The sequence below is a fragment of the Seriola aureovittata genome, chromosome 12, assembly GCF_021018895.1.
Source record: "Seriola aureovittata isolate HTS-2021-v1 ecotype China chromosome 12, ASM2101889v1, whole genome shotgun sequence".
Lineage (NCBI taxonomy): Eukaryota > Metazoa > Chordata > Actinopteri > Carangiformes > Carangidae > Seriola > Seriola aureovittata.
This window is the reverse complement of record NC_079375.1, coordinates 20,769,688-20,796,524: the sequence shown is the minus strand read 5'-3', so window position 1 is coordinate 20,796,524 and position 26,837 is coordinate 20,769,688. Positions and strand designations below refer to the sequence as shown.

General features: G+C 41.5%; 3 protein-coding genes across 4 annotated transcripts; 1 reads left to right on the top strand and 2 right to left on the bottom strand.

Moving 5' to 3' along the window:
• Window positions 1-265: 265 nt before the first annotated feature.
• Window positions 266-10,116, bottom strand: fggy (FGGY carbohydrate kinase domain containing). 2 transcript variants are annotated; one of them, XM_056390307.1, is made up of 16 exons: window positions 10,011-10,116; window positions 9,430-9,627; window positions 8,473-8,584; window positions 7,812-7,963; window positions 7,473-7,561; window positions 6,960-7,075; window positions 6,639-6,767; window positions 5,195-5,298; window positions 4,659-4,766; window positions 3,605-3,666; window positions 3,094-3,256; window positions 2,575-2,649; window positions 2,315-2,435; window positions 2,034-2,128; window positions 925-986; window positions 266-468 (listed from the first exon to the last, which is right to left on the bottom strand). In XM_056390307.1, the coding sequence occupies exons 2-16, from the start codon at window positions 9,610-9,612 to the stop codon at window positions 387-389; spliced, it is 1,653 nt and encodes a 550-aa protein (XP_056246282.1). In that variant the 5' UTR covers window positions 9,613-9,627; window positions 10,011-10,116; the 3' UTR covers window positions 266-386. The 2 variants fall into 2 exon arrangements, with proteins under 2 accessions (XP_056246282.1, XP_056246281.1); XM_056390306.1 differs by having other exon boundaries at window positions 9,948-10,067.
• Window positions 10,117-13,625: 3,509 nt separating this feature from the next.
• LOC130179048 (transcription factor Jun-like) lies at window positions 13,626-16,436 on the top strand. The gene has a single exon (XM_056391759.1). The coding sequence runs from the start codon at window positions 14,643-14,645 to the stop codon at window positions 15,606-15,608; it is 966 nt and encodes a 321-aa protein (XP_056247734.1). The 5' UTR covers window positions 13,626-14,642; the 3' UTR covers window positions 15,609-16,436.
• Window positions 16,437-16,569: 133 nt separating this feature from the next.
• tada1 (transcriptional adaptor 1) lies at window positions 16,570-23,487 on the bottom strand. Its single transcript, XM_056391758.1, has 8 exons — window positions 23,368-23,487; window positions 22,826-22,917; window positions 22,651-22,716; window positions 22,240-22,334; window positions 21,863-22,075; window positions 19,211-19,362; window positions 18,826-18,982; window positions 16,570-18,136 (listed from the first exon to the last, which is right to left on the bottom strand). Exons 1-8 carry the CDS (start codon window positions 23,448-23,450, stop codon window positions 17,984-17,986), a joined length of 1,011 nt encoding a protein of 336 aa, XP_056247733.1. The 5' UTR covers window positions 23,451-23,487; the 3' UTR covers window positions 16,570-17,983.
• Between the last annotated feature and the right edge of the window lie 3,350 nt (window positions 23,488-26,837).

Below are 26,837 nucleotides of genomic sequence, written 5' to 3'. Positions count from 1 at the left end.
TTTTTATTATTTATTAGAAATACATTTGAAGCTGACAGTAGTTGATGGAGACGTCACCTTGGATGGAGCCGAGCGAGCCTCCTCTCCACCTTGAATAGACCTGGATGCAAAACAGAGACCCCAACAGAGAGCTCTACCTGCTCGTCTCCACAGAGGTCTTATCTACCGTCTTCAGCCGGGTGGGTTGAAATCCTGCAAACCTCAAAGTCTAAGCTCTGCCACCAGATACAGACATATTTTCATTCATAGACATCCAGCCTCAGAAAACTGTTTTCCTTCAGTTTATTGAGGAAAAAAAAGGAGATGAAATAACGAAAAGCAGCAGGTTCTTTCTGTTCTTGTTTCCAGTGTGTGGATTTAGCTGGGCCTCCCTCCCTCCATCAGTGTCATCTCTGGTTCATGAGGGCCTGGTACTCCCTCTGGTGAGCGAACAGTCGCAGGAACACCTTGTTCTTTCTCTCATAGAAGCTGAAAATAAGAAAAAGAATAACACAAATTTGATGCATAGTGATGTATATTCCATTTTTCATTGTAATGAAAACACGCACATCATAGTTAATTTCTCTCATTGACAGATTTAAAGAATATTAGTGTAATATTATAAATTTTGTTTCACCTTGGAAGAATGGAATAATTTAACAGAAAAATGTTTGTAAATCAATCTTCATCTACATGGGTCATTTTGCAAATTTGAAATTAGAAAATAAAGAAATACAAAATAAAGGAAAAGGTAGAAATTAATTATCTTATGCAAAGATTAATTTTTTTGGACAGAAATTCAGATATTGCTTTTTTCAATTTGACATTGTGGATTTTTGATCCATTTATGTTTCTGTCCCATGGATAGTAACATAAACATTACAGCAAACATGACTTCCACCAAATATTAAAAAAATAAAAATAAAAAAAATCTTCCTGCTTCACCTTCGGAGTTCATGGTCAGGCTGAACAACTTTCCCCACTTTTGCCATTTTCTCCATTGCCTCCTAAAACATAATTGCAAAGAAAAATATCATTCAATAAATCATGTTACACACACACACACTCAGTCTCAGGCCAGCCCTGACCCAGTTATAGTGTGAACACAGGGCAACTGCAACAGTAACAGTGAGTCTGAGTTTATTACTAATGCAGTGCAGGGCCCCTCCGCTGTCTAAACCTACAAAATCCAGCCAGTTGACTGTGTGCAGCTCAGAGGATCAGACACAACAACTGGCTGCTGCAGTTATGGCTGAAAACGGGTTGACAGGTGCAGCCTAGTCCAAACAATAACGTCTTATTTTTAGTATATCTGGCTTAAAGGCTTGTCATTCTCTTCTGCTGCAAGCTGTGACACTGCGGCACCAAGGGGATGATAAGTTGACCTAGCTAAAGATTAATCCACACTTTATATCTTAAACACATTGTGCACAAATCCGGCTCTTCTCTGTGGCAGAAGCAAGCGGAGTCGTGCACAGTATACTTTATATTTATTTATATTCATTGTATTTTTCCACCCAGCAGATGGAGCCGTCGGCTCAGTGATTACAAGAGCTGTGCTGTGAGGTCAGTTTCATTGGAATAAAAAGATTGGATTGAAAACTGATAAATACCCTAAAAAAAAAAACATGCTCCTCAAGGGGCACACCCGTGATTTTAACCATGAAGTTCATCTAAGACTACTGCTCAGCCTGTACAACGTTTTCTGTGGCTCTGGAGGGAGCTTTCTTAAATTAAAAAATGTATGTTACTTCATATTTGGCTTGAGACAAATTGGAAATGTGGGGTTTGAAAGCAGTGGGAATTTAGAAGGCAGAGGTGGTCAGATGAAAGATGCTATCTGGTTGAAAAATTTCTAATGCATTTTCACTGCCTTGAATAACAGACAGTGGCCCATGTTGGACAGAATTCCCATTCCCATGTGAATATTTAAAAGGCTCATTAAAACGTGACCTGTGTTGACTTCACACAAGGATGCTTCTGGTCATTAAGGGCAAGTTTTATGTTTGTGTGTGTGTGTGTGTGTGTGTGTGTGTGTGTGTGTGTCACTCTACCTGTATAGTGCTGTAGTCCTGTGATGCACATGCACCCAAGACTGCTGCTCCTACCAACACGGCCTCCATCTGGTCTGGCAACACCACGGGCAGTCCTGAGAGAGATGGTATTAAAACAGTGGAATGGGCAGAAGCTTTCATGGTAGATTCTGTCTAACCAGTGTTAAGTTTACTTCACAGTCTTTATGTAATGGTAAAATTATTCTAATATTAGCGGCATTTTTGTTTAAAAATAGTGTACATATAAGATATTGTCATTATCCATCGTTGGTGTGTTGTACCTGTAGCGTTGGCGTGAATCTGTACAAACAGGGAGTTTTTGCTCAGCCCCCCACACAGGAAGAGGGTTCTGATGTCATGTCCTGCTTCTTTCATGGCCTCCAGAATATGAAGCGTACCAAGCTGAAACCAGAGAAAGAAAACGAAAGGGGATTAAGTTACAAGTAAACATATACAGCCTGCCTTCGTACTTGAAGGTACGTGGGTGTCGGACTGAGGCTCAGAGGAAGTTAACGTGAAACGTGAAACACAGCACACTTACAGCGAGGGCTTGTACAGTGGCCAAATACAGCAGAGCCAAGTCATCTAAGGTTTGAGAGAGAGAAAGTCCAATCACCTGCAAAACAGTTGAGTCATTCAAGCAAAAATGTTTCACTGCTGAATAATAAGAGTCACTGTTGAATGTTTAGAAAACCCAGAGGCCTGACTGTGGTGCTATGTGAAGTTAGCTGCTTCAAGTAGCTGCTAGCTAACTGTATTATGAACTTATTTAGTTTCAAGAAATCATTAAACATTTCTTGAAATATGGTGACTGACTATTTGTGTTATTTTCGGGTTAGATGAAAAGATTGATACCACTCTCATGTCTGGAGCCAACATGAGAGTGGTATTAAAATTTTCATCTGAATCTTCACATCATTTCTTTGCTTTACTTATTATTGCTGACATATGATAAGATATAACTCTAAGTGTCTTAACTACAACTGTTCCTCCTCTTTAAACAATAAACATTTTATGTCATAAAAGCAGTTATTTCAAGCCCCGAGTCCAGTCTCCTCACCATGCCCTTCAGAGTGGGATCGGCCAGCGGCGATCTGTTCCCGTGGAAGTCCGGCCACACGTGGAGACCGGATCCCAGCAGGTCGACAGCGGAACAGGAGTCAGCCATTAAACTCAGGTGGCTGTTCAGGTAGTTGTAGATGTTCTTGCCTGTAAAGGGAAATCTGGGGAAAAGCACAGTGAGGAAGCTGATGAAATAATATCACAAATGCATTTTTCACAGAAGACATTATAACTTGTAATAACAGGAAAAGCACAGGCCTGACTGATCATGTGTTACGCCATGTCAGTGGGCGAGCATAGACAATACCAGAGCGTCTTTGTTTCATTTTAAATAAATGTCATGAAAATGATCTATTATCTATCTTATGTTCAACTTCCATAGAATAGAGTTGTGCAGGATATACAGCCTTACTAAGCTTCTAATGTTTCTGACGCTTACTCAAGTGAACGGGGATGACAGCTGTGCTGAGATGTTTGTGGTAAGTGCAACACTAAACTCATCAGCTGACCTCTGCTGTGCCTGTTCCTGGAGCTGGGTGTAGGCAGCGTGGCCCTTCACCATGTGGTCAATCTGAGGGGGGAGAGAGAAATATGGTTCAGCAGCGACTGACTCACAGGTCATACAGCTGATAGCAAAAAGGTGGTTGAGGCTGCCACTGCTGATTATTTACAACAGTTAAATAACTTTACAAATTCCCATGTAAAGTTACTGCAGCTTAAAGTGATGTTACATAACAGCGTATATTGTATATTAAAACGAAAAGATATTCAATTTAAGAAAACAAACAAATATTTAAACAAATCAGATATATTTTATAAAAGGCCCTGTTCAGACGTGACATTAACATTCGTCTCGGGTGATCCGATCACAAGGAGATAGCTCTAAAGTCAAGCGTGAACACACCCCAAGACGAATTGATGCATTTTCGATTCGATCACTCGGACCTCATTTAGAAGTGATCTGGACACAAATACATCCTAGAGACGCATGTGGAAATGCATTTTAAAGCCAGGTGTGAATTGACGTGCTAAGAGCTGTTCATTTGTGATCGGCTGTCAATGCCAGATCTGAACAGGACCAAAGAGCAGCCTTTATGTCTTTTGATCAATTATCAACAAGAGGCATTTGGATTGCTTCGTGGACATTACATGTGGAACCTGTGGTGTAAGCATTTATACCACTTATCTCCTTCACATGAATGTGTCTGCAGAGTCAAAGACACCAGCATCACAGCATAATGTCCCACATACCATGTATCATGGTGGCAGGACATAAAGAGGCAGGTATCAACCTGCCTTGCATGTTCCTCATTAATCTTCATCTTTACAAGCATTTCTTTGACAGGTGCTCGTATCTGAGTGACAGCGAATAAAAGCCACTTCTTTATTTCAGACTTTGTTTGTTTGTGTGGCCAGATGTGCGATCGCGTGGACGTGTGTTTTGGGGTGAACTCACACATAGATTGTTTCATATTGTCTCTACTTGCACAAAGTTCTCTGTTACTGAGCAGCCTGAAGAAACGGGTCAATAAAATCATGCTCAAAGCTTGAGAGTGGACTGACCAGCCTTCCTGTCGCACTCTGTCCTCCCTCGTTGAGCCACAGGTCAGGCACCATGGCAGACAGGCAGGGTCCCCACACTCCTGGCACAAACAGAGGCTGCTCGCTGATCTGACACGCATCACAATGAAAAGTTTAATGTGTATTTTAAATGGCAGTGGAAACAGCTGTTTCAATTTCAGATTAACAAAACAAGATCAAGTCTACATACAATAAAAATGCATTGAAGATGTAATATATGTAAAAAAAAAAAATTACATAACACAGTGGCCCTGTCATCAGCATTACTGGGAAAGATGATTTATCACACTACTTAAAATTAGACTGAGTACTTGTGTATTAGTATTAGCTTTACATCACTTCAGAGTTGCTAAGTCTTGGTTACGATACAGAGGCTGTGAGTACGTGATTAATGGTAGGAGGTGCTGTATTAGTCATGCAGTGATGAGTGTGAGGGAGGTCATCAGGGCAGGAAACGCTGTTGCTAATGTTAAGAAAATCTTAACACAGCAGGTGAACTGTAGCTGTGAACCACTCACCGCCATGTGACAGGTTGATGTTCCACAGACCATCGCCATGCGTGAGGTGATCGGCCGGTCCTCACATGGCAGGTTAAAGCCTTTTACATCTGCACCTATCACACCTGGAATGGGATGTGATATTTCATTTGAATTATATATGAGAATGTATTTTCTGTTTTTCAGTTTTTAAGTGTTTCCTTATACAAACTCCTGTTAGAGCCCCATCAGGGACTAATAACACTGATTTGCAGATCAAAAGCTTTAAATCCTTTTGAAGCAGCCTCATAACCTTCACGTGGGATTCACCAGTGACACTAACTGCTGGAATAATGTTTTTCAAGCTGGTTTGAGTTTAAGGTGGAGGGGTTGATCTATGTGCGGGGGCAGGGGGGAGTACATCACTCTGACATGTACAACAACTAAAAGTTCAGCGTGTTTTAACCTTTGACTGATGCAACAATGTGTGATCGCCAGAGGTCAAAGCCACGGGGTCAGAGGGCAGAGTTCATGAACAGTTTACCTCCCAGAACAAAACCAGATGGTCAGAATCTCTGAACCAAAGAAACAGTCAACAAACTGCTCGTAGATACAGTATACACTACAGCAGCATGACCTTTCAAAATGGCAGAGGTTTGTAACTAAATATGGGAGAGTTCTGGAAGACCAGCAGTGTAAGACCTTAGCAGATTTAGACACTGCATGATCTTTCTTCTGGTGCCATCATCATCTCAAATGTTTAACTTCGTACATATGATACTGAAAACGTTATGTGACATGGATATTCATGTCCCCTTGATTGAGAATTTTCCTGCACCATGATGATGCTAAATCTTACATTTGTGCAGAAGAAATATAAAAATCTACTGGGTAAGTAGTTGAGAACTTCACTGTATTTATGCTCTTCACCCACAGAAGACGAACCATTGGTAACTATTCAGGAGGTTCGTCGCACCAAAATGTCGACTTTGCAAAAAATAAAAAATAAAATAAAAAAATAAATAAATAAAAGAACTAGAAAGGCAGTGAGAGGAGTGCAGGCAGAGACCAGATTTCATAGAAAAATATTCAAATTCATAGTAAATGATGTGGAACTGCCCCAGAATTTAATGACTTCTTCCCTGGCCTATTTCCCATCTTTCCGCCAAGTTCAGCACCAATCAGTTCAGTATTTTTTATGTAATCCTGCCGACAAATAAAGAGACGAGGGTGAAAACACAACCTCCTTGGCAGAGGTAAATAAGCATCACCAACATTAAACGTTATGCCTCCCTCTTCTCTTTATATCCTCTGAAGCGTGAGAGCGTAACAGAGTCACAAGGTTCCCTCTCACTGTCATGTGGAACTGGCAAAGCTACTGAATGCACCTTAGAAAACACAGTGTAGACTGTATCAGACAATGACAGTTTCTTCATGACAGCAGTAGACATTAATGTCGCAGTAATTGTGTTTCAGTGGGTGATACCTAGGCCTCCAGCATGAGCATCAATGAGAGAAGCACCAACTGCAGTTCCTGGGTCCAATCCCAAATCTGCTGCTGCCTGCTGAGTGAGGCCGTCTCCCAGTGGGCTCCCTGGAGAACACGTCACGCTGCCTGGATGACAGAAATGCTACAGCTTAAATAATGAAAGGACTCTTGTGAAGACAGTCTGTTTGGAGAGATGAAGAAACAAACGTTCAGTTTTCCACAACATTTTCGGAATTAAACGACAGATTTAATTAGAGTCCCATTGTAAAAGTATAAACTAAGAGATGATTTAGAGCAATAAGGTTTTGATGCTCTGACCTAATTTGGAAAAGTTATTTTCCATGAGATCCTCCAATCCAATGCTAGTCCAGAAGCTGGCATCCCATCCCTCTGGAGGGCAATACGTCCATTTACACACCAGAGTACATAAAGATCTGTGGAACATTTCAGGACAGTCCTTTAATGTGCTCCCCAAGATATTTCATTAAAAAAACATGCTTTTTCTAATCTGTGTTCAAGACATTCTTTGAACGCCACAGTATCAACAACACTTTGTCCATGATAAAAGACACATTTCTTAGAATTAGTCCTGCTATTGAGGACAACCCCAGTCTTTCTTTAAAACAGACATTTGATACCAGGATAATATTTCAACAGCAGCCCATCAACAGAGATCGTAATACCAGCAACACTTTGTAGGTCACCTTCTTCATCCCACCTCTGATATTTCTATTACACACATACCACACCTTCATATTACACGTGCACAATAAATAACTGTTAATGACTCACGGATAAAAGTTTGAATAATGATAAACCGGCAAAGTTCACCTTGTCAAACAGCCTGTTGCTTTCCAAGACAGAAAGTCAGGCAGGTCAAAGAAGTGAGCAGCTTTGTTCCAGCAGCTTTCTTTGAGATTCTGATAAAGACACAAGAGTAAATGTGGTGATGAACCTCTGGTTAGTGAGTCATAACAACACATGTATGTACTGACTCGTCAGAGCTGAACCATAAAGCAGTTTTGGGGGCTGTTATCGTGTTCTGAAGAATCTGTCCTACACGAGGTGAGGCTAAAACAACACCCACCACATGCTGACCACCCGGTACAGAGAGCAACAATAAAACCCAGAGAGATCGGTGGTCCTGTGGTGACCTCGCTCACCTCTCACCTCTTTGAGCCAGAGCAGCTTAGGGGGCTGCATCTCAGGTGACATGACCCCTCCCACCCTGCTCAGGACCTTGTGGCCGGTGTTGGTTATACGAACGGCCTGCTCTGCAGCACGATGGTCCATCCACATCACCACGTTACTTTGTCTGTCACCTGGAGAAGAGAAACGACAGTGAACAAAATGTATGAAATAGCTAATACCGCATGGACTGAATATCCAAGATGTAATTTTAAGATGAAACTGGTCTAAAGCTTTTGTGATGCGCAATGTCTTCGCAGCATATAATCAGTCATTTAACCTGAGTATCTGGGTCCTGACCCCTAGTCTAAGTCGGAGTCTACCTTGATTCACTGAAAAAAACATGAATCCCTACCAGCTCCAGGGGTTCTGTTCAGTAGCTGACCCTGACCTCTGACCTCACTGTGGAGGCGGGGACTTTACCTTCAGGGATCGATAAAGTGTCGCATTACATTAGACTAAAACAACACATCCAAGCAAAACTAACCAACTGAAAAATTCCATTACAAATTTTACAACCCTTAACATTTTCAATCAGTATCTCAAAATCAAAGTTAATCCTGCCCTTAATAACCCACACCTGTGTAATAAGATGTACATGAATGATGCTTTGCAAAGTGTTCAGGCCAGGTAACTCACTCACCACCCTGATTGACTGGCACAGGCTGGAAGCTTTGGTCCAGAACCACCAGAGAGCAGGTGGCATCAAAGCCAACACCACGAACCTGCTTCCTCTCCACACCCTGGGTCACTTTCTGGAACAGATAAACGTTATAGACACATTCATTCAGAGCATTTACAAAGGTGATATCCATGAGGAAATTATAAGAGGGCAGGTTGTGATTACATCAGCAGGCACTGCATCATAGTTCAACACATACAGTACACTATGTGTTTATAGATTGTATTGTTGATTTGTGACATTGGGCTGTACAAATAAACAATAACTGATTTATTTTTTACAAATGTAGCTCAATAATCAACCTCCAAACATGAGAACTGTTGTGATGCTGATGTTGAGTCAATATATTGTCATTAAAAAAGCAGTAAGCAACTTCCCTGACTGTACAGTGAACACCTCCAACCAACCTGAGGCAATTCCACTGAGACAAATGTTCCACCGACAGTGCATGAGAGTTAGCAAGCTAGCAAAGAGGTGAAACAGTGAATAGCTTAACAGTTAAAAACAAATGCTTGAAAGAGTAAAAGTAAATTATAAATAGCTAAAATAATTAACTAAAATGATTAGCTAAAAGTAATGGATAAACGGTTGATATAGCTAACAGTGATGGATAAACGGTTGAAATATTGGTTAAAAGTAAGACATAAATGATTGAGGGGTGTAGTTCTGCCACTTGTAGTGGTAGCATTAAGAATTCAAACTTGACTAAACCAACCTAAACATTCACAGTGGTATGAAAAAACAATCCTGATTTATGATGTGTTATTAACTAACACAACTCACTAATATTCACTTTTAAATTAAATTAAATTAAAATGACTGGAATGAACACATTTGAAACATCTGTGTTGGGGTAGTGGAGATCATTTTGTAGGGATGTTGGGGCTTATTCAAATAAAGTAAAATGCCCCACCCCACCTTGACAACTGTGCAGCATTTCTCCCAGATCTCAGTGGAGGACTGGACATAGTGCTCAGGCTGCGGCTCCCAGATGCTGATGGTCTCTTCTGCGGTGCTCTTCAGCAGGCCGTCTCTGGTCACCAGTGCAGCCCTCACACTGGCGGTGCCCACGTCCACTCCAACATAATAGACCTCTGCCATGAGGAGACGAGCTGACTGTAGAGGAGGAGGAGCACACCCGGGAGTTCATTATTAACCAGGTTAAACCGTCAGTGTTACGAAATAGAAGTAAACATAGATATTAACGTATGCACGTCGTGTATTTGTTTTAAATAAAGATTTATTTTCAGTGTAATGGATCATCAGACACTGAAATCGTCCTCAGTTGAGTACGATAACGCAGCGCTACCCGAGCAGCTACAACAGAGATACAGAGATGTTCCACTTAAAACAATAACATTACAAACACACACACAAGGCTTTATCTAAAGCAGAGGGCTGCTGTGACTCGGATAGTACAACATTTTCGACCTTACCGGCAGATCAAAATCTTATTCCAAAGCAGAAAACATCACTTTTGAGTTTCTCTGAAAACGTACTTTGAGCCGGGCACAGTTGTCGCGACGGAACGCGAAAGCGGCCAAAATAGGTCAAAGTCGCATTTTTGTGTTGAGTCAGATGAAGTCCAAGCAAGACAATCGGGCACCGTGAATACGTTGTTTTATTTTCTTGAGATCTCCCTCTCTTTGTAGAGCCCAAGATTTTAAAAGATTGTTGAATCACGGAAAAATCACTGCAACACAAACAATACAGATCCATACTGTAGCTCGTAGCATTGTACATTAGCCCATAGTATACTGTGGGAAATGGAAATACCCTATGGGCCTCACTACAAACTTACTTCCAAAAGAAAAACCCTCCATTTTCATTTAGAAGTCTTTTAATGACAATCATAAAAAAAACATTCATCGCCAGATAAAAAGAGCCATTGGCCAAAAAAAAGGCAGAGAGGGAAAAATGGGCCCCAGACTTCTGTCTATCTGGTTCATCACTTAGGTGCACAGATTTATTATTTGCAACTTTTTGTACTTTTGAGTTTGCATGAGTAAGAAAGGCCTTGTATTATTACCTTATCTTGTGGCTTTGCCTTGTAGACTGACCCTGTCTCAAAATCTAGTTGTTATTAGTTTAGTGAAACCTGTGCTCTTACAGTGCGTTTTCATCAATAAACTGTTGTTTAATCAAACAATGACAAACTGGCACACAGAAAACCTGGAGCCATTTTGTAACTAATTTCATTAACGATGGCTCTGTTCCATTTAAGGGTCCCAGTGACGATGAGCCAGCGTGCACAACGCATGGGCTGTGGAGCTGGCAAACCTAAATGGCGTTCAGCCATCACTATTGTTATTCATATCTGTGCTTATGTTCTATGACTTGTCAGAATGTCTGCTGTGAAAAAGGTCTGTTACAAAACATTATCTACAAGAGCACAGGCTGTGTACATGAGTTACTAACCATTCATATGTGAACAGAATATCTAAGATTAAAACTTACTGTAGTAGATAATAATCTGTTAGGGCTGCAAAACTGGCTTGGTTGCAAAAAATTGGGACAATAATCTGCCATGAAAAACTCTGAAGAACTAACATGTCAGACTTTCTACTCTGCAGCCCGCCTTGCCACTTTCCTCTATTGTGTTCTTTTCTTCGAGGAGATAAACAGCTGTCTAAAGGAAGTAGCGCTGGCTGTGATCAGCGTGTTTGGACCAGGAATGATCAGCAGAGATGGAGTACAGAGAAAAACCAAGCAGCAGGACAGGAAGAAACAGATGGTCTTTAACAAACACTGCACGGACAGTGTTTGAAATCTCATCTGTCTCTCTCACCACTCAGGGTGTCTCAGACAGAGTGTGTGTGTGTGTCTCTCTCTGGTCCACGCCTGAAGGTAATCAAAACTTTGCTCTGTTGATACATCAACACATGTATATAGAGTTTTTCTCTGTGTTTTGCTCTCATGAAGAGGGGGCAGTGTTTCCATGGACCCTGGTCTGTCCCACCTCTGTACAACAAAAGCAGGCCTGTTGGGAGGCAGGCAGGACCAGCTCCTGATTAGAAAACTACATGCAGTGGAAACAGCTGGCCCGGGCAGGGAGGAGGAAAGCACTGTTATCTAAAGGCGACCCCGTCGGCCAGCAGAGGGGAAAAGCTGACAGGGAAACAGGAAGCACGACCGGAGCACAGCGGTACTTAAATAGGAAAATGCTGGTCGGTGGGGCTTCACAGGTGTACAGAGAGAGACACAGGGAGAATAAAGTATTACATGGGAAGCTGCTCTGTTCTGTGAGAAGAGAGGAGAAAAGAAGAAAAGAAGGCTGAGGTTTTGTTTGCCTTCATTACTGTTGCGGTATTAGACCCAAAAGTTTTTAAAGCATTCCAGTGCTGGCTTTCTACTTCAGGGTGTCAAATACTTCCAAATGGGTGTTGCTCGGCTGTGTTGTGAGGACAACATGTCATCTCAAGAGTGTTGACCTCAGCCGGCTCTGGATCTCTCAGGCTGTCTGAGGCTGTTAACTTATTTATAGTTGGCTTGAGGAGAACATGTTGAATAATACAATGGGGGAGGCCAGACAGACTGGACTGCAGCTGTACAGAGGCTTCAGTCATTAATGCAGCTTCACATTCACCTATGAGGCCTGTGAGAGTGAGCGCAGAATATAATAAACATGTTTTATGCATCAGGGGGAAGCAAAGATCATGTTTTAGGGCTAAAATTTTAATCATGTTTGGGCTAGAAAAATGTATCATGATAAATTTGCGTTAATGGTGATTATTGTTATGATAACTTCTTTTTAATAATCAGTGCATTCACTGGTGTGATGTTCTAAATACACATAACAGCCAGTGAAAGATGATGTACTTTTAAACTATACCATGAGCTAATTAGTTGATTAAGATACGATATAACTTTATTTTTGAAAGCCCAAAACAATCAGTTTACATAACAAAATGAATATAGGCTATCCATAGAAACAGTATGCACTGTTTGTCCAGTGGTGGCGCAATGCATGAATGAAAGTGCACAGACTGGTTACTAGTGTGTGTGTTATGAATTATAAACAATGAAAAAACAGACAGGTGCATCTGAGTTACTGCGTTACAAATTACAAACTGAGAAATATGAAGAGTGAATGACAAACTTAGATTTCCATATGAGTTATTGTAGCTATTCTCACATTGATTTTTATGGACTTTGAACAATTAAATGAAATTTGCATTGTGATCAAATTTAGGTCAGTAAGAGATCAGTGGTATAAAAAATTGAATTCAGTTCAGTATTACATTTAGACTTATATATATACTGTAGATGCTGTATGATCGATGCCCATACGCGGCCTAATAACTGTATGTTCATGTTCACTCATCTTTGTTTATCTTTGTTGTCTATATAGGTCACCTGTTCTTGGCACTTGTTGTACTTCCAATAACACACATCCTCATTTCAGCGAAAGAAATCGAAGAGGAACCTCAAACATGCATGTACCTGTAGAACTACATTTTTAAAGTGCGTTGTTCTTTAAAACAAAGGCGTTCCTGGGGGCAGATCTGACCTGTCATTTTCACCTCTTCCTCTTTCTCAATGCCTCTTCCTCTTGCCTTTAACTACTTGACCAGCTGTCAACACTTACCTTTTGAACCGTTACCATGTTTCTGTAAACACTGATGATACCACATCGCCACATTTTGATGATGAAATAATCACCGCAGGTTATGAATGTGCTCGTGTGTTTGGTCTGTGAAACTCGACCTTGTGTCAGCAATATGCTCAGGATCAAAAACATCTTACAACAGATCATTTGGAACAGGTCTTACTTCAGGATGGGTAACTAATCATTGACAATATATATAAGGATAACTTCTTTTTTTTTTTTAATGCACCCATTCATGCATTTCCTTTCTTGTGTTGGCTAACTTCAGATTTTTATCCTAATTATGTAACATTAAAATTTCCCATTGGGTTTAGTGCGTCTATCTATGTAATTGACTGTCTAATTATGTGAACACAGATAAATGGCTTGATTCAACCTCTAATTATCATTGGTTGTTGTATGTTTTCTCACTTTAATTATATGGTATTTGAACAGTTTTTAAAAAAAAAAAACTTCACTGTGATTATGATAAATGTGATTTATTAACCAGACCATAGCACAGTCCTCAATATACAGTTCAAAGTATCAGTTTGAATTATTGCAATACTAAATGTTTGTTGTCCATTATCATTTTCACATAGCTTTGTCTATACTTCATTTCACTGCAGGAACTCAGAAAGGCCCTTCCAAGCATGCACAGCTGTAGATATAAATTTTTAAAATGTGTTGTTCTATACAACAAAATTGTTTGTGGTGCAGGTTTGATCTCCTCCTGTTTCTATCTCTCTACCCTCCCTGTAACCACATCCATTTGTAATCCAGCTATCAGCATTCATCTTTTTACTATAAACATTGATGATTTCGTATCACTGCATATGATAATGAAGTAATCATGTTGTTTTGATGTACTGTTTTATGGTAATGTGTGAAACTCTGGATCTTGTGGCTAAGGCTAAACTCAACAGACCATCTGGAGAAGCCTCACCTCAGGATGGGTAACTAATAATTGAGCGGGTAACTAAATATTCAAAAACACTACGTAATCCCAGAGTACATTGCTCCACTGTCTGCATTACCTAATCCCATAAGCCATCGCGAGGGGGGGCGTGGATATGGCTCGTTGTCAGAGCAACCTGCATGTCATTAGACATGCACCGCCCACCAAATCATCTCAAGCCAATCAGAAGCCGTAGAAATGACATCATTGTTATTTTCAGTAGAGCTGCAGCTTAGAGGTGGATAAAGTTCGTCTCCACGTTGGAAGTGATAGAAAGTATTATCCCTATTCAGGCACCGTTTCTAGTTTTTGGGAAGGAGGATAAATCAGAAAGGACCCTTGAGGTGTAAACACACTGAGGCTCGGCGGCAGGGGAACGACGTTTTTTTGTTGATGATCGCACGGGTCACAAGAGAAAAGTTTTCTCAGGACACTAAGTTGTCAAGTGAGTTGAACTTCAACAATAGGCGGACTCTATCAAAAGACAGTTGAGAGATAGTGAGTCACAGGACATATGTAAACAGTCATTTTGGATTTTTTTTTTCCCCAAGGAGAAAAGACCACCCTCGAGGTGATAAAAACTTTATGTCCAGAAAAATGGAAGCGACGTTCTACGAAGAAGCCGTGAATGCCTCAAACTCTCAGCATGAAGGGACGGCAGTGTATGGGTTCAACCCCAAAACCCTCAAACAGACCATGACCCTGAACCTAAACGACCCGAAGAACTTCAAACCCCAGCTGGGCGCCAAGGCCCTGGACATCCTGACGTCCCCTGATGTCGGGTTACTGAAGCTGGCCTCGCCTGAACTGGAGAGATTAATCATCCAGTCGTGCAGCGGGCTGACGACTCCCACCCCGACCCAGTTCGTCTGTCCCAAGAACATCACCGACGAGCAGGAGGGTTTCGCTGAAGGGTTTGTGAGGGCTCTGGCTGAGCTCCACTATCAACAGCAGATACCGGTCGTCCACCCTGACGCACAGACCGGCGCCACCAACAGCGTATCCGGTACTGCTGCCTCCGAGAGCGGCGGGATTCCCTACAGCTGCACGGTACGCAGCGAGCCGCCAGAGTACACAAACTTGGGCAATTTCAGTCGGGCTGTGAGCTCTGCGTCTGGACCTGCCGGCGAGAGGCACCCTGCTACAAGTTACCCTGCCGCCCCACAACCGTCCCACAACCACATGGACCACCAGCTGGCGGCGGCTCAGCACCCGCGGCTACACGCGCTCAAAGAGGAGCCGCAGACGGTGCCAGAGATGTCCGGCGAGACCCCGCCGCTCTCCCCCATCGACATGGAGAGCCAGGAGCGCATCAAAGCGGAGAGGAAGCGTATGAGGAACCGGGTGGCCGCGTCCAAATGCCGGAAAAGGAAGCTGGAAAGGATCTCCCGGCTGGAGGACAGGGTCAAAAACCTGAAGAGCCAAAATACGGAGTTGGTTTCCTCTGCCAATGTCCTCCGGGACGAGCTGGCTCTGCTCAAGCAAAAGGTCATGGACCACGTTAACAGCGGCTGCCAGCTCATTTTGACGCAGCAGCTCCAAGCTTACTAGACTGCCAAGGGAAAAGAACCAGGGGACATTTCTTGAGGACCAAATGCAGCTTAAAATGGCCTGTCCAGCCTCGCAGGGGGGGTCTCATTTCAACTTTCCACCAAATGATCCGCCCAGGCTGTATCCACACACGAATGGTGACTTACGAGATACTTGTAATTGGTCAGTATAATGAGCTGTAACGGAGCAAAGGCCACCAAACTCATTGCACAGACTCACAGCTCAGAGGGAACATGTGCTCATATTACACCTCTGATGTGACTTTGTTACGTATTTCTGACAATTTTTCTTTTCTTTTTTTTTTAATTTCCATCCAAAACTACAAAATCAAATTTGTATTCAGTCAACCAGGGAAACATGGCAAGTGTCCACACCTTGCCACAAGCTAATTGTCAATTGATTATGGCCCACACAGTCTTCCATCCTGACAGGACCGTCAGCACTCGAGGGCGATCAAATTGCAAAAGGACAGAAACACAATGTGAACCAGGTCTTGCCCTGCAAATCTTCCACTATGTGAAGTGTATGTATGTATATATGTATGCATATAGACTTGAGTCAAGCACTGAGTATCCCACCAGCGACTAGCCTACATGTACAGAGTAACACTTACAAAAAAAAGTTTCACACCTTTACGCAAGGACTCTTATAGGTGTGTGTAGCGTTTACTGATAAGAACTGCCTTACTTTCTTAACCCTTGTGTTCATACAACTTTGTGATATAGGTGTAACTAATGTTAGACCTGAAATAACACTTTGTAATAATATTTGTACGCTGTTCTTTGAGCACTTCGACTGTAAATATGAGAAAATAAAATGTTAGACACGCGTGACGCGTTAGTATGTTTGTGTGTGCTGAACAATGAGGTGGGGTGGGCGGTGTATAAGATCAGATAATTGAATACAGTCTTTATGCGAAGTGTTTGTTATTGAAGGAACTGGGGCGGACGGGATATTGAGTCACCAGTGCAGTGAGAGGAGCTTGTAATGGCTGGTGAATCTTCTCGGCCTCCCATTGGACGGCGAGGTCTCGGAAGTGAGCTGGCAGCCAAATATGGCAATAGGTCCTGAGTGAGCACTTGGACGGGTGTTTGTGTGTGTGTGTGTGTGTGTGTGTGAATCACCGTCCTCCTACTACAGCCGGTCACTCCTTGAAGAAATGTAAGAAGCAAAAAGCAGCGAGTACTGAGGTAGAGAAAAAAAATGTTTTGATGTAGGTTTAGATATATTTTGTACAAAAAAGATGCATTTTATTTATTTTACCAACTATTGTGTGTAAAATAAATTACAAACAAGCTTTGTGTAAAAAAAAAAAAAAGAAAAAAAAAAAAAAAGATACAAATTTATACATATTTTAACCTGAACTAGACAAACATGGCGGACAAATATTCAAGTGCACTGAGACATTAAAGATTCAGCTTAATCTGTGCACACTAACACTGAGGGACACCACTGAAAGTTGTAGGAATACTTGAGTAGGTTTATGAGGGGCAGGAGGAGACAGCTGTGCCTGGGTGATTTTAAAGACCCCACACCCCCCACAGTAAAACCACACAGGTGTTTTCACTTACTCCTGGATTAGACCTCCTCAGGATGCTTGATTGACATCTGCTGCACCTGTTAAGAAAATCTTTATCATTCTTATTGGTTCATGGAATTAGAGCTAATTATCGTCACAGCGTCACCTACAACTTCAGCCTGACGAGGTCTAATCAGCCAGTGTAATTAAAAACACCTGCGAGGATTTTTTAAGTTGGTACGTGCAGTATGTGGTGACCTGGTCATGTACACAATGCTACATGATTAGATATGGCTGTGTTTTCTTACAGGGTGTTTTTATCAACATGTGGTGCATATCTGACAATATGTACAAGATGAACTGCAGGCAACACAGCCATGTTTCTCTCTACTCAAACTTCTTACCCACACACACCTAAACATTGACATTGTGCAACCTAGGCTGGAAACTTATTTCCTGGCCAGAGCTTGTAGCTGCTGTTATATCCTGAAATTAAACAGAAGTATTATATCCGCAAAATTAGATTCTCACTATATGATAGAAGTCGAAAATGATGGCTGGTCGACTGCCACAATGGCTGGTGGACCAGACAAAAATAAAGCCGCCACAGTGCTAATTTGCCAGCTATTGGCTGTTGGCTGGAGCCGACGGCCCGCTCTGTGTCCACTGTCCAACTATTTTGTTTCATCTTGCTCCACTCATCCTCTTATGTTTCTGTGCAACATTAATGTGATTTTCCAGGTTTTACAAGGGTTTCTGAACACACCGTTACCCGTTCATTTCCATTTGGGGATTATTTCTGTGTTTGGTTCCTGATGATCTCCACAGTTCATTTACAGTCCAGTGTCAGTGGTTCTCAGCTGACAAGCACGCCTTCTTTGGCAGCGAGGCGTTGCCGGTGGACATGGTCTTGTTCTAGCTCTTCGTGGCTCGGGTGCCAGAGCCGCGACAGGATGCGCTCCATGTTGAGGGCATACATAGTGTGGGAGGGCATCACACCATGATGAACCTACAGCAGATAAGTGTTATAAAGGATGTTGACCATATAAATATCTGATGGTTAAATGATGACACAATTAATAATGTGAACAAATCACAATAGCAAATACAGGGTTCCAAGCACAACTCAACATCACCACGGAACAACAAACAAGAAATACAAACTTACATTGTTGAAATATTTACTCCAACTAATGAATAAATACTCATAAATATTTGTGGCCAGGTATTAAGTAGGAGGTCATGACTTATAAACAATGTTACTGAGGCTCACTGAGTTCTACATACTATCTAATATACGCTCTTCGATTATGATTAATGACATATGTCATAACTTCTATATACAAGGCTTACGTTTTTAAGGATAAGATCTCTTGATTTAGTGATCTTTTAAAGACTGAGGATGCAACCATTGATAATGTTCACGATAAATCATTTAAATCCTGAATTTACAAATTTTTGAAAATTGTGTTTCTAAAGAACATGTTCATCTCTTAAAGAAGCTTGTTATCTTAAACTAAGAGTACAAAACCCCAAAAAATGATAAATTTTGTGTTGATCAGCTGACTGATCATTTCAGCTCCATCACATCCACTTTTATCAATCATGTCCAAGTTTTGGATAATTTAAAAAATAAATTTGTCCAAATGCTTGGCAATATCATAAATCCATTTGGAGAGTTTCATTTTTTTTTTTTACCTGTAAAGCCTCCAGGAGATCAAACAAGCTGATTGGAGAGAGGGGCGCGGGAAGACTGTCAGCTGAACAAGCCAATAAGTGGACAGCTTGTTGCTCAGCCTCATCAGGTGACACTTGAGGTGGTGGGCCAGCAGGGAGAGAAGCACTTGGAGGAGGACTGCATGAAGGAAAAAGCAAAAAAAATCACTGAGTTGAAAAATGTGATCAGTAATATCACTGCCCTTTAATGACAGCAACAGAAACAATGGTTAACTGAAAACAAGGCAAAATAACAAATTACAAAGTATTAACTTTTTAAGTAGCTTATATTTACGTTAAATCTTTTTCTTATATAGGACATGCTTATTGCTTATTGGCTAGTAAGAGCCAACACAGTTGTCCCTACCATTCAGTAACACTGTGGTAAGCAGCAAGGCTGTTCTTCAGATAAGGCTGCGGCGTGACATCACTGCCAAAGGCATAAGGGAAATGACCATCCCGTAACCGATACGCCTTCCTCCGGGTGATTACAGCAGTCAGGACATCTTTCAAGTGGTGCTGAAATAAATCATGGCAGTGAGTAAAGCTTTGCCCAGTCTCCTGAGTAAACACAGCTGTCAGTCATACATAGTAAGTAGTGCAGAAAATAAATCACCCCATCCATTTAATCCTCCGCATGGAGGTTAAAAGACAGGATGCCAATGAAAAGTTCTGCTCCAAAATGAATCCCTACCAAACCACTACCATTGTTTGAGTTTGTACTTAAATTACAGTCACGGATAATTTAAGACATTTGCATGCAAAATTCATTCGCTTCCTGAGGACATAATTAATTCAATTTTAAAGTACAGCATCAAAACAGAAGCAGAGAATTTTGGAAGAACCTCTTTAAATATGTCGTCTGCTCAAGTGTCTACTACTACTACTACTACTACTGCTACTACGTTTCAGCTTGTAGGTGTAAACAAACCTGTACCAGACATGAATTCCGCAGTAGCAGTGAACCATGGGTGCTTGCTTTCAGTTTTTAGGGCGGATACTTGATAATTTTCTGTGGTAATAACTTTTAAAATATATTTAGTCAGTCATTCTTGTTACCACAGGAGTAAATGTCATGCGGGGTCACCCAGTCAGTTACCTTTGTCGGAGATCTGCGTATTTATTTGGTCACTTAACTAATTGTGTACAAACTAAGGAAGTCGACACTATCCAGTTCTGTGGATGGTACCTAGTCCTAGACCCTCCACACATTACTGGACCACAGGGTGAGTGTGGCTAGCACCCTCAGTATAAATGTATAAATGCCTTTTTTATCTATTTATTTACTTATTTACACTACCGGTCAAAATTTTTAGAACACCCTGATTTTTCCAGTTATTTATTGCAATTCAAGTCATGCAAGTCCAATGAATAGCTTGAAATGGTACAAAGGTAAGTACTGAACAGCCAGAGGTTAAAAAAAAAGGTTTGGTTACCCAAAACTGAAAAATAATTTACATTTCAGAATTATACAAAAAGGCCCTTTTCAGGGAACACGAAGCGGGTTAACAATTCTGCAGCAATGAAGGTTGAATCAGCCTTGAAAGCTGGTGCTACTAATTCCTACAGGTGTTCCAACTTTTCTTGACTACATACAACCCTCTCTGTCTGCATAAAAGCAGTGTTGGAACACACTGTGGTACCAGACCCTCATGAGCATCAGGTGAACAGTATTGTACTGCAGAAAGTAGTGTGTTGCTACAAAAATGGCGATGGAAGAGAGACAGACCATCATAACACTTAAAAATGTAGGTCTTTCCTACAGGGAAATTGCAAAGAAGTTCAAGGTGTCAGTGAGTACAGTTTTCTTCACCATCAATAGGCACTCAGAAACTGGGGGAAACTCTGACAGGAAGCGGTCTGGCAGACCCAAAGCCACAACTGAATCAGAGAACAAGTTTCTGAGAGTTAACAGCTTGCGTGATAGGCGGCTCACAGGACAACAGCTTCAAGCACAGCTTAATAGTGGTCATAGTAAGCAAGTCTCAGTTTCAACTGTGAAGAGAAAACTTCGAGCTGCAGGTTTGACAGGATGAGTTGCAGCAAGAAAGCCATTGCTAAGATGTCAGAATAAGACAAAGAGGCTCTCCTGGGCCACGAAACACCGTCATTGGACTACTGAAGACTGGAAGAAGGTATTATGGACTGATGAATCAAAATTTCAAATCTTCGGTTCATCACGCAGGATCTCTGTACGCCGTCGAGTAGGCGAGAGGATGGTTCCACAGTGTGTGACATCAACTGTCAAACATGGAGGAGGAAGTGTGATGGTCTGGGGCTGTTTTGCTGGATCCAGGGTCGGTGACTTGTACAGAGTGAGCGGCACCCTGAACCAATACGGCTACCACAGCATTCTGCAGCGCCATGCAATACCCTCTGGTATGCGCCTAGTTGGTCAGAGGTTCATCCTACAGCAAGATAATGACCCAAAACACAAGTCCAAGCTATGCCAAAACTACCTCAGGAAAAAAACAAGATGGTAAGCTTGAAAACATGGAGTGGCCAGCACAGACTCCAGACTTAAACCCCATCGAGCTGGTTTGGGATGAACTGGACAGAAGAGTGAAAGCCAAGCAACCTACAAGTGCCACACATTTATGGGAACTTCTGCAAGAGACTTGGGAAGAACTTTCTGAAGAATATTTGATTTTTATTGTAGAAAGAATGCCACGAGTGTGTTCAGCTGTTATATCTGCCAAAGGTGGCTACTTTGATGAGTCAAAAGTTTAGAATACATTTTGGTCTATAAATTGATTCCATGATTTATTTTTCAACTCAAATTGCGTATTTGTTCTATTCTTTCATTTCAGAGTGCAATGACACAATAAACTGAATAATTTTCAGTAAAAAAAATGGAAAAAGTGTGGTGTTCTAAAACTTTTGACCGGTAGTGTATATAAACAGACAGACAGACCCACACACCCTTCTGCATAACTATATGTGTCCTTGCCCAAAAGCATCTACTGGTCATCAAATCAGACCAAGACACATACAACCCTCTTGGTGGACAGATACAAACCTCAACGGCATAGATCATGGTGCTGACAGCATCGTCTGTGATGTTGTCTAGGCCCAGCTCGAACGCTGTCACCATCATGCGGGCCTCCAGCTGGCCCCGCGTGGGCAGCAGGAGTGTGTGGGCGCTGAGACGCAGCTCCTCCTCCTCACCTCCCACCTCTCGTGGACTGAAGGGCTGGGCAGCGCTCAGAGGGTTCTGAGGCTGGAAACGATGCTGAAGATGCAAACGGGACATACAAGCATCCAAATGATATAGTCAGTTGTTCAGATATCTAAAGATAGATATGACCGATCTTTAAAAAAAAAACAACAAACAATACAGCCAGCCATCATTTGGAAAACAAAGTGTTTTGAGATTAATGATTTGTGACTACTTACATCAAATTTCTGTCTCGAGGAACATTTCTTCTTCCCTTTTGGTTTGCCAGGCTTTGAAGCAGAGCCACCTTGCCACTGTAATGGTCCAGTGCCCTCTAGAGGACAAAACAAAACAAACACCAGATGCACAAAAGACAGCTTAATGAAGACCCGCCATTTAAAACAGTACTTCTCTTAAGTCAGATATTAAGGATTTTCAGTATTAATCAATTATTTCTTGCTCTTGAGCTATGAATCATCAACACTGTTTCTCCCTCCATTTATCAATACCAGTTTATTCAAGGCTTATACATGGTGGACATCACTCAGACAAAATCTAAATTCTTTAATCACAGGAAATAGTATAGCTTAAACACAAAGACAAGCTCACATGCAGTTTCAGAGACATAAAATTATTCAAAACCTTCCTACCTGGAGTGGAGACGATGATCTGGCAGCGTGTGAGAATGGCCAGGAGAAAATCATTGTGAACATGGACTGCAGAGGAAGAAAGAGGGAAACACAAAGTAAGTAACGCTTTTACAGATAGCATCAATATTTCTACATAAACACTATAAATGTTTAAATGTGTTTCCTGGCTACTGACCATTCTCCTGTGCCAATAGACGACGGGCCTCAACGTCAAACTCCTCCTTACTGATCTTCTGTTTGAACCATAGCTTCAGGTTTGCCCAGTAACTGCACGGAGAAACAACAAATACAGTACATCATGTATACCATGTATTTCATACAACAACAAACCTATGGTCCGCATACTGTAGCCTCTGCATCTCAGTTTCTCCTCAAGAATTTACGCTGTAGGTATCGACAGGTTGAATTATCTATGTGTATGTTCGCATCTAATAGCTACGTTTATCTTTCTTTTCGTTTCACCTCACGCTAACTAAAGATACACTTGTCACACAAACCTACAAAAGTAAAACTACAAGATACTTCTCGGTAAGTTCAAAGCATATCTAACATTTGTTTTGTATCACTTCACGACGGAAACGCATAATAATGGATGCTGCAAACATTAGCAAGTGCTAGCATGCAAGTTAATGTCGACATTGCTTCCAAGAAACGAAGAAACCAAGTCAAAAATCAACGCCAGGAAATGAAAATACACACAAACACAATTTTACTTACTGTTTGACATTATCACCAATTGCATCAGTTAAATTTTTCTTTGCAATTTCAAGCTCGCTAGCATGAGCCGCCATAGCGTTCATAAACTCCTACACGAACGTCATCACCCGGTGACAACCAAGCCCCGCCCCCTTTATTTGAATCGGTAAACTTTATTGAACCGCTGGTGTAGTTTTAACAAACATGCTGGGAAATTCATTTTTCATTCATTTTTTTCTGTGTAGACTGTAGGAAACAGCACCAGCACCATCAACTGTTTACCTCACAGCTGTAATGATGGAACAGCTGTTGTGTCGACAGCTATAAAACTTTAGTTATCTATATTAAACAACAAAAACCTTATCCTTGCATTGCCTTTATCATCTGCATTTTTTAACTCATGCTTGGACCCATATCGCATGCACACGACTATTTTTGCATATGCTATTTTTTTTTACAGTGTTTTCCTCTCATAGTCCATGTTAGTCATGTTATTGCATCTATTGTGAAATGTCTCATTTGCCTGTTCAAATTAGACCACATGGGGTTTGTGAGAGTGGCCTGCTTCTACAGGCTGTCAGTGTGTGTGTGTGTGTGTAGGTGCATCTCATCCATGACAAAACTCTCATCCCAAGTATTTGCTGTTTTACCTGAGAAGACCATGGTATGGTTTGGTAGTAAAACTACTCATCCACTAGGTGGCATCATGGTATCATTTAAATTCTGCAAAGCCCAGTCTCTGGTGCAGCAGAAATTAGTAGCCCATCAGATCAGTGCATTTGCAGTGTGATATGAGTCAGTTAAAGTGTCAACACACACACATCATAGAAACAGGGTCAAGGTGCATTTTACCTTAAAAAATGTAGTGCAGTCACAGATTCTATTCCAGTGGCAGCATGGGTTTCCTGGAGCCTGAGCTTATGTATTTAAAGTATGGCTGTAGGGTCGATGTACAAGACTGAGCAATGCCAAGAACAGGACCAAAGAGATCTCACTGGCACGAAGCTGAGTTGCAATGATTTGCTACAAAGAAAGAGTGAATATTTATTCATATTTAATAATGTATCCCCCTTTCAAGCTCTAGGAATGTATTATTAATGATGATTTTTAATAATGTTCCAACTTTTTACTGTTCACCAAAGTTAATTTAAGGGGGATTTTTTTGGTCCACTAACTCCAGAAATACTTAAAAAAAAAAAAGATATCAGTAATCTCCCTCCAATACAAAGCCAGCTGCACGGATCTGGGTATAGTTTTAATAAAGAGGGAGAAAGCTATCATTAAAAAAAGAAAACAAAACTGTCACATCCCATTTAAACCACTGAACTCCCTGCCCCATTCCAAAATCACTCACATCTGCTGCCACTTTAGATCACAGCAGCTAAAATGTGAACTACTGCTAAACGAAGACACTATATTTCCTGTTCTATCATCGCAATGTGGAGGTAGAGTTACCAACAGAATTTAGAACTGGTGGAAAAATGTTACTAATCACTTTAAATCACATTTGTGTTTGGCTGTAGCAGGACTTTAATTTCATTTGACTATCCCCACTGGTCTGGGCTTGATTTAGCTTGAGACATAAAGTCCTGAATATCTTTCCAAAAGATCTTTATTGTTTAATTTATGTAAAGAGAGAACTTTCCTCTGTTTGTATCACTTTTTAGTGCTGTTGTTTTTAAAACTGTTCTGTAGAATTTATTGTTAGTAGTTAAAAGACAAGACCTGAATTAGTGCTATAGAAACGTCCTTTTGTTTTCTTCTCTGCTGGACTGGATATAAACTATTTCTGTGGTTCCTTCTGTTGTTGTCCTCTGTGGCTCTTTGGCTCATGTCTCTCGAGCAGGTTTAGACTAAGGGGCCCTTTTCACTGTTTTAACTATGGTGTGAAAACAGTTGAGTTGTCAGGTCGCTTGCTCCTTTAGCTCTGTCACCCCGGGTGGCCACGAAGCCTTAAACAGGCCTCTGTGACTCACACAATTCATCACAATAAGTGGAATCATATATTCAGAACACAAACAGTTAACAGTCATACTGTAGATGATTAGTGGATCCTTCAGTTCAGTGACTAATGCTGACTCCACGCTGTTCTACTTTCTTACAAAGGAGATTCGTTTGATCATGTAAAGGGGTTTCAAGGTTTGAGTCTAGAATAAACAAGCATTTCATGCCAACCACGGGAACAATGAAAACCACCTGAATTCTTGGTCACTAATAGATGTATTTAACAGACTGAACGTCTGTTAATAAGCAGCTGAAACTCGAGGAGCACACGTCTCATGGCTCAAATGTTCCTTTATTTGTTATCTCTGGGTTGCGATCGGTGCTTAGATTGACTTGCTTCTGTCAGAAAAACCTCATTAAAATAAATCTCATTTTCACCATCTCAGCACTCGCTTCACAGCAAAATAAAATATCATCCTACTGTATGTTCTAGACCAATAAAGGAGAGTGGAAACTTCAGCTGTCAGCAGCTAAGTGAGCCTTCGCAGACCCTTCTAAATGATCATCCATCTTAAGCAAGTGTCTGTTAAGCTTTAAATCAAAAGGGCACTTAGGAATGGACTTAGTTATAGAGTTGTTTAACTGTCCCAGTTAGGGCAGGGATTAGTCATGGTGCTTATTTGGAAAGAAAACAGCTCCACATCCTGTCTGTTGATTTGCTGGTTGACACTAACTGAGCTTTTGCGGGCTAATGAGTCACTCTCACGGACATTCCCCCAACAGCAGATGTCTTTTAGCAAATAGTAACGACCTGTGGAGCCAGTTTCTTCCAGAAATCTTCTGAGCCTGGTGCCATTTTGGTGGTGAATTTCGTAGACAGTGGAGCTTCACTCAGCGACAAAGAGGGCTTTCACCTCTATAACCTCCAGAGGACCACACGGCAGCAGGGCTCAGCCATCCTCAGTCTGTTGGCCAGGTATTCGAGGTGGTACAGGCCAGAGTGTGGCCCCCTCGACGGAGCCAACGATGTCACCTTCACTGTTCCAATGTTTGACTGCGTAGGAGTTTGGTTTTTGTGGGCTAATCGTACATTTCCATACGCCCATGAGGCTGTTTAAAATGTGAGGGTTCAGTGTGTGGTGAGCAAAGTTATTGGAAGACTACAGTTACAGCTCCGGTGGTGACCGAGCATCCCACACTGGCAGCCTGTGGGGTGGTTAGCACCGACGTTTGAGAGGCAGATTTGTGACAGGAAGGTGGGCCGTTATAACCGTCTGTGAAAATGTGTGTTGAAATTAAACCAATGCTCTCATCACGTTCGTCAAGAGTTGTTAAGGTGTCTGTGAAAAAGGTACTTTACTCCTGAACTGCTCCAGTAGAGCTGCTCAGCGGCCAGCAGAAGAGGACAGGGTGGACACAGTATCCAGACTATATGCACAAAAAGTGTTGGATTTAAAGAAATGTACTTGCTCAGGTGGATATATGTTCAATGAATTATTTGCAAAAAGCCCATCATTTTGTGAAATGCCCTTGTACGCTTCCTGCTC

Bases quoted from the DNA above. Each gene is read 5' to 3' on its own strand.
- fggy (XM_056390307.1), bottom strand. From the start codon at position 9,612: ATGGCAGAGGTCTATTATGTTGGAGTGGACGTGGGCACCGCCAGTGTG. The intron at 7,964-8,472 runs GTGAGTGAGTTA...TCTCTTCTCCAG, and splicing joins TGTGCCAGTCAATCAGGGTG to GTGACAGACAAAGTAACGTG. The intron at 5,299-6,638 runs GTATCACCCACT...ATCCCATTCCAG, and splicing joins TGCTCATGCTGGAGGCCTAG to GTGTGATAGGTGCAGATGTA.
- tada1 (XM_056391758.1), bottom strand. From the start codon at position 23,450: ATGAACGCTATGGCGGCTCATGCTAGCGAGCTTGAAATTGCAAAGAAA. The intron at 22,918-23,367 runs GTAAGTAAAATT...TTCTCCGTGCAG, and splicing joins ATTGGTGATAATGTCAAACA to TTACTGGGCAAACCTGAAGC. The intron at 22,335-22,650 runs GTAGGAAGGTTT...TTTGTCCTCTAG, and splicing joins GATCATCGTCTCCACTCCAG to AGGGCACTGGACCATTACAG.
- LOC130179048 (XM_056391759.1), top strand. From the start codon at position 14,643: ATGTCCAGAAAAATGGAAGCGACGTTCTACGAAGAAGCCGTGAATGCC.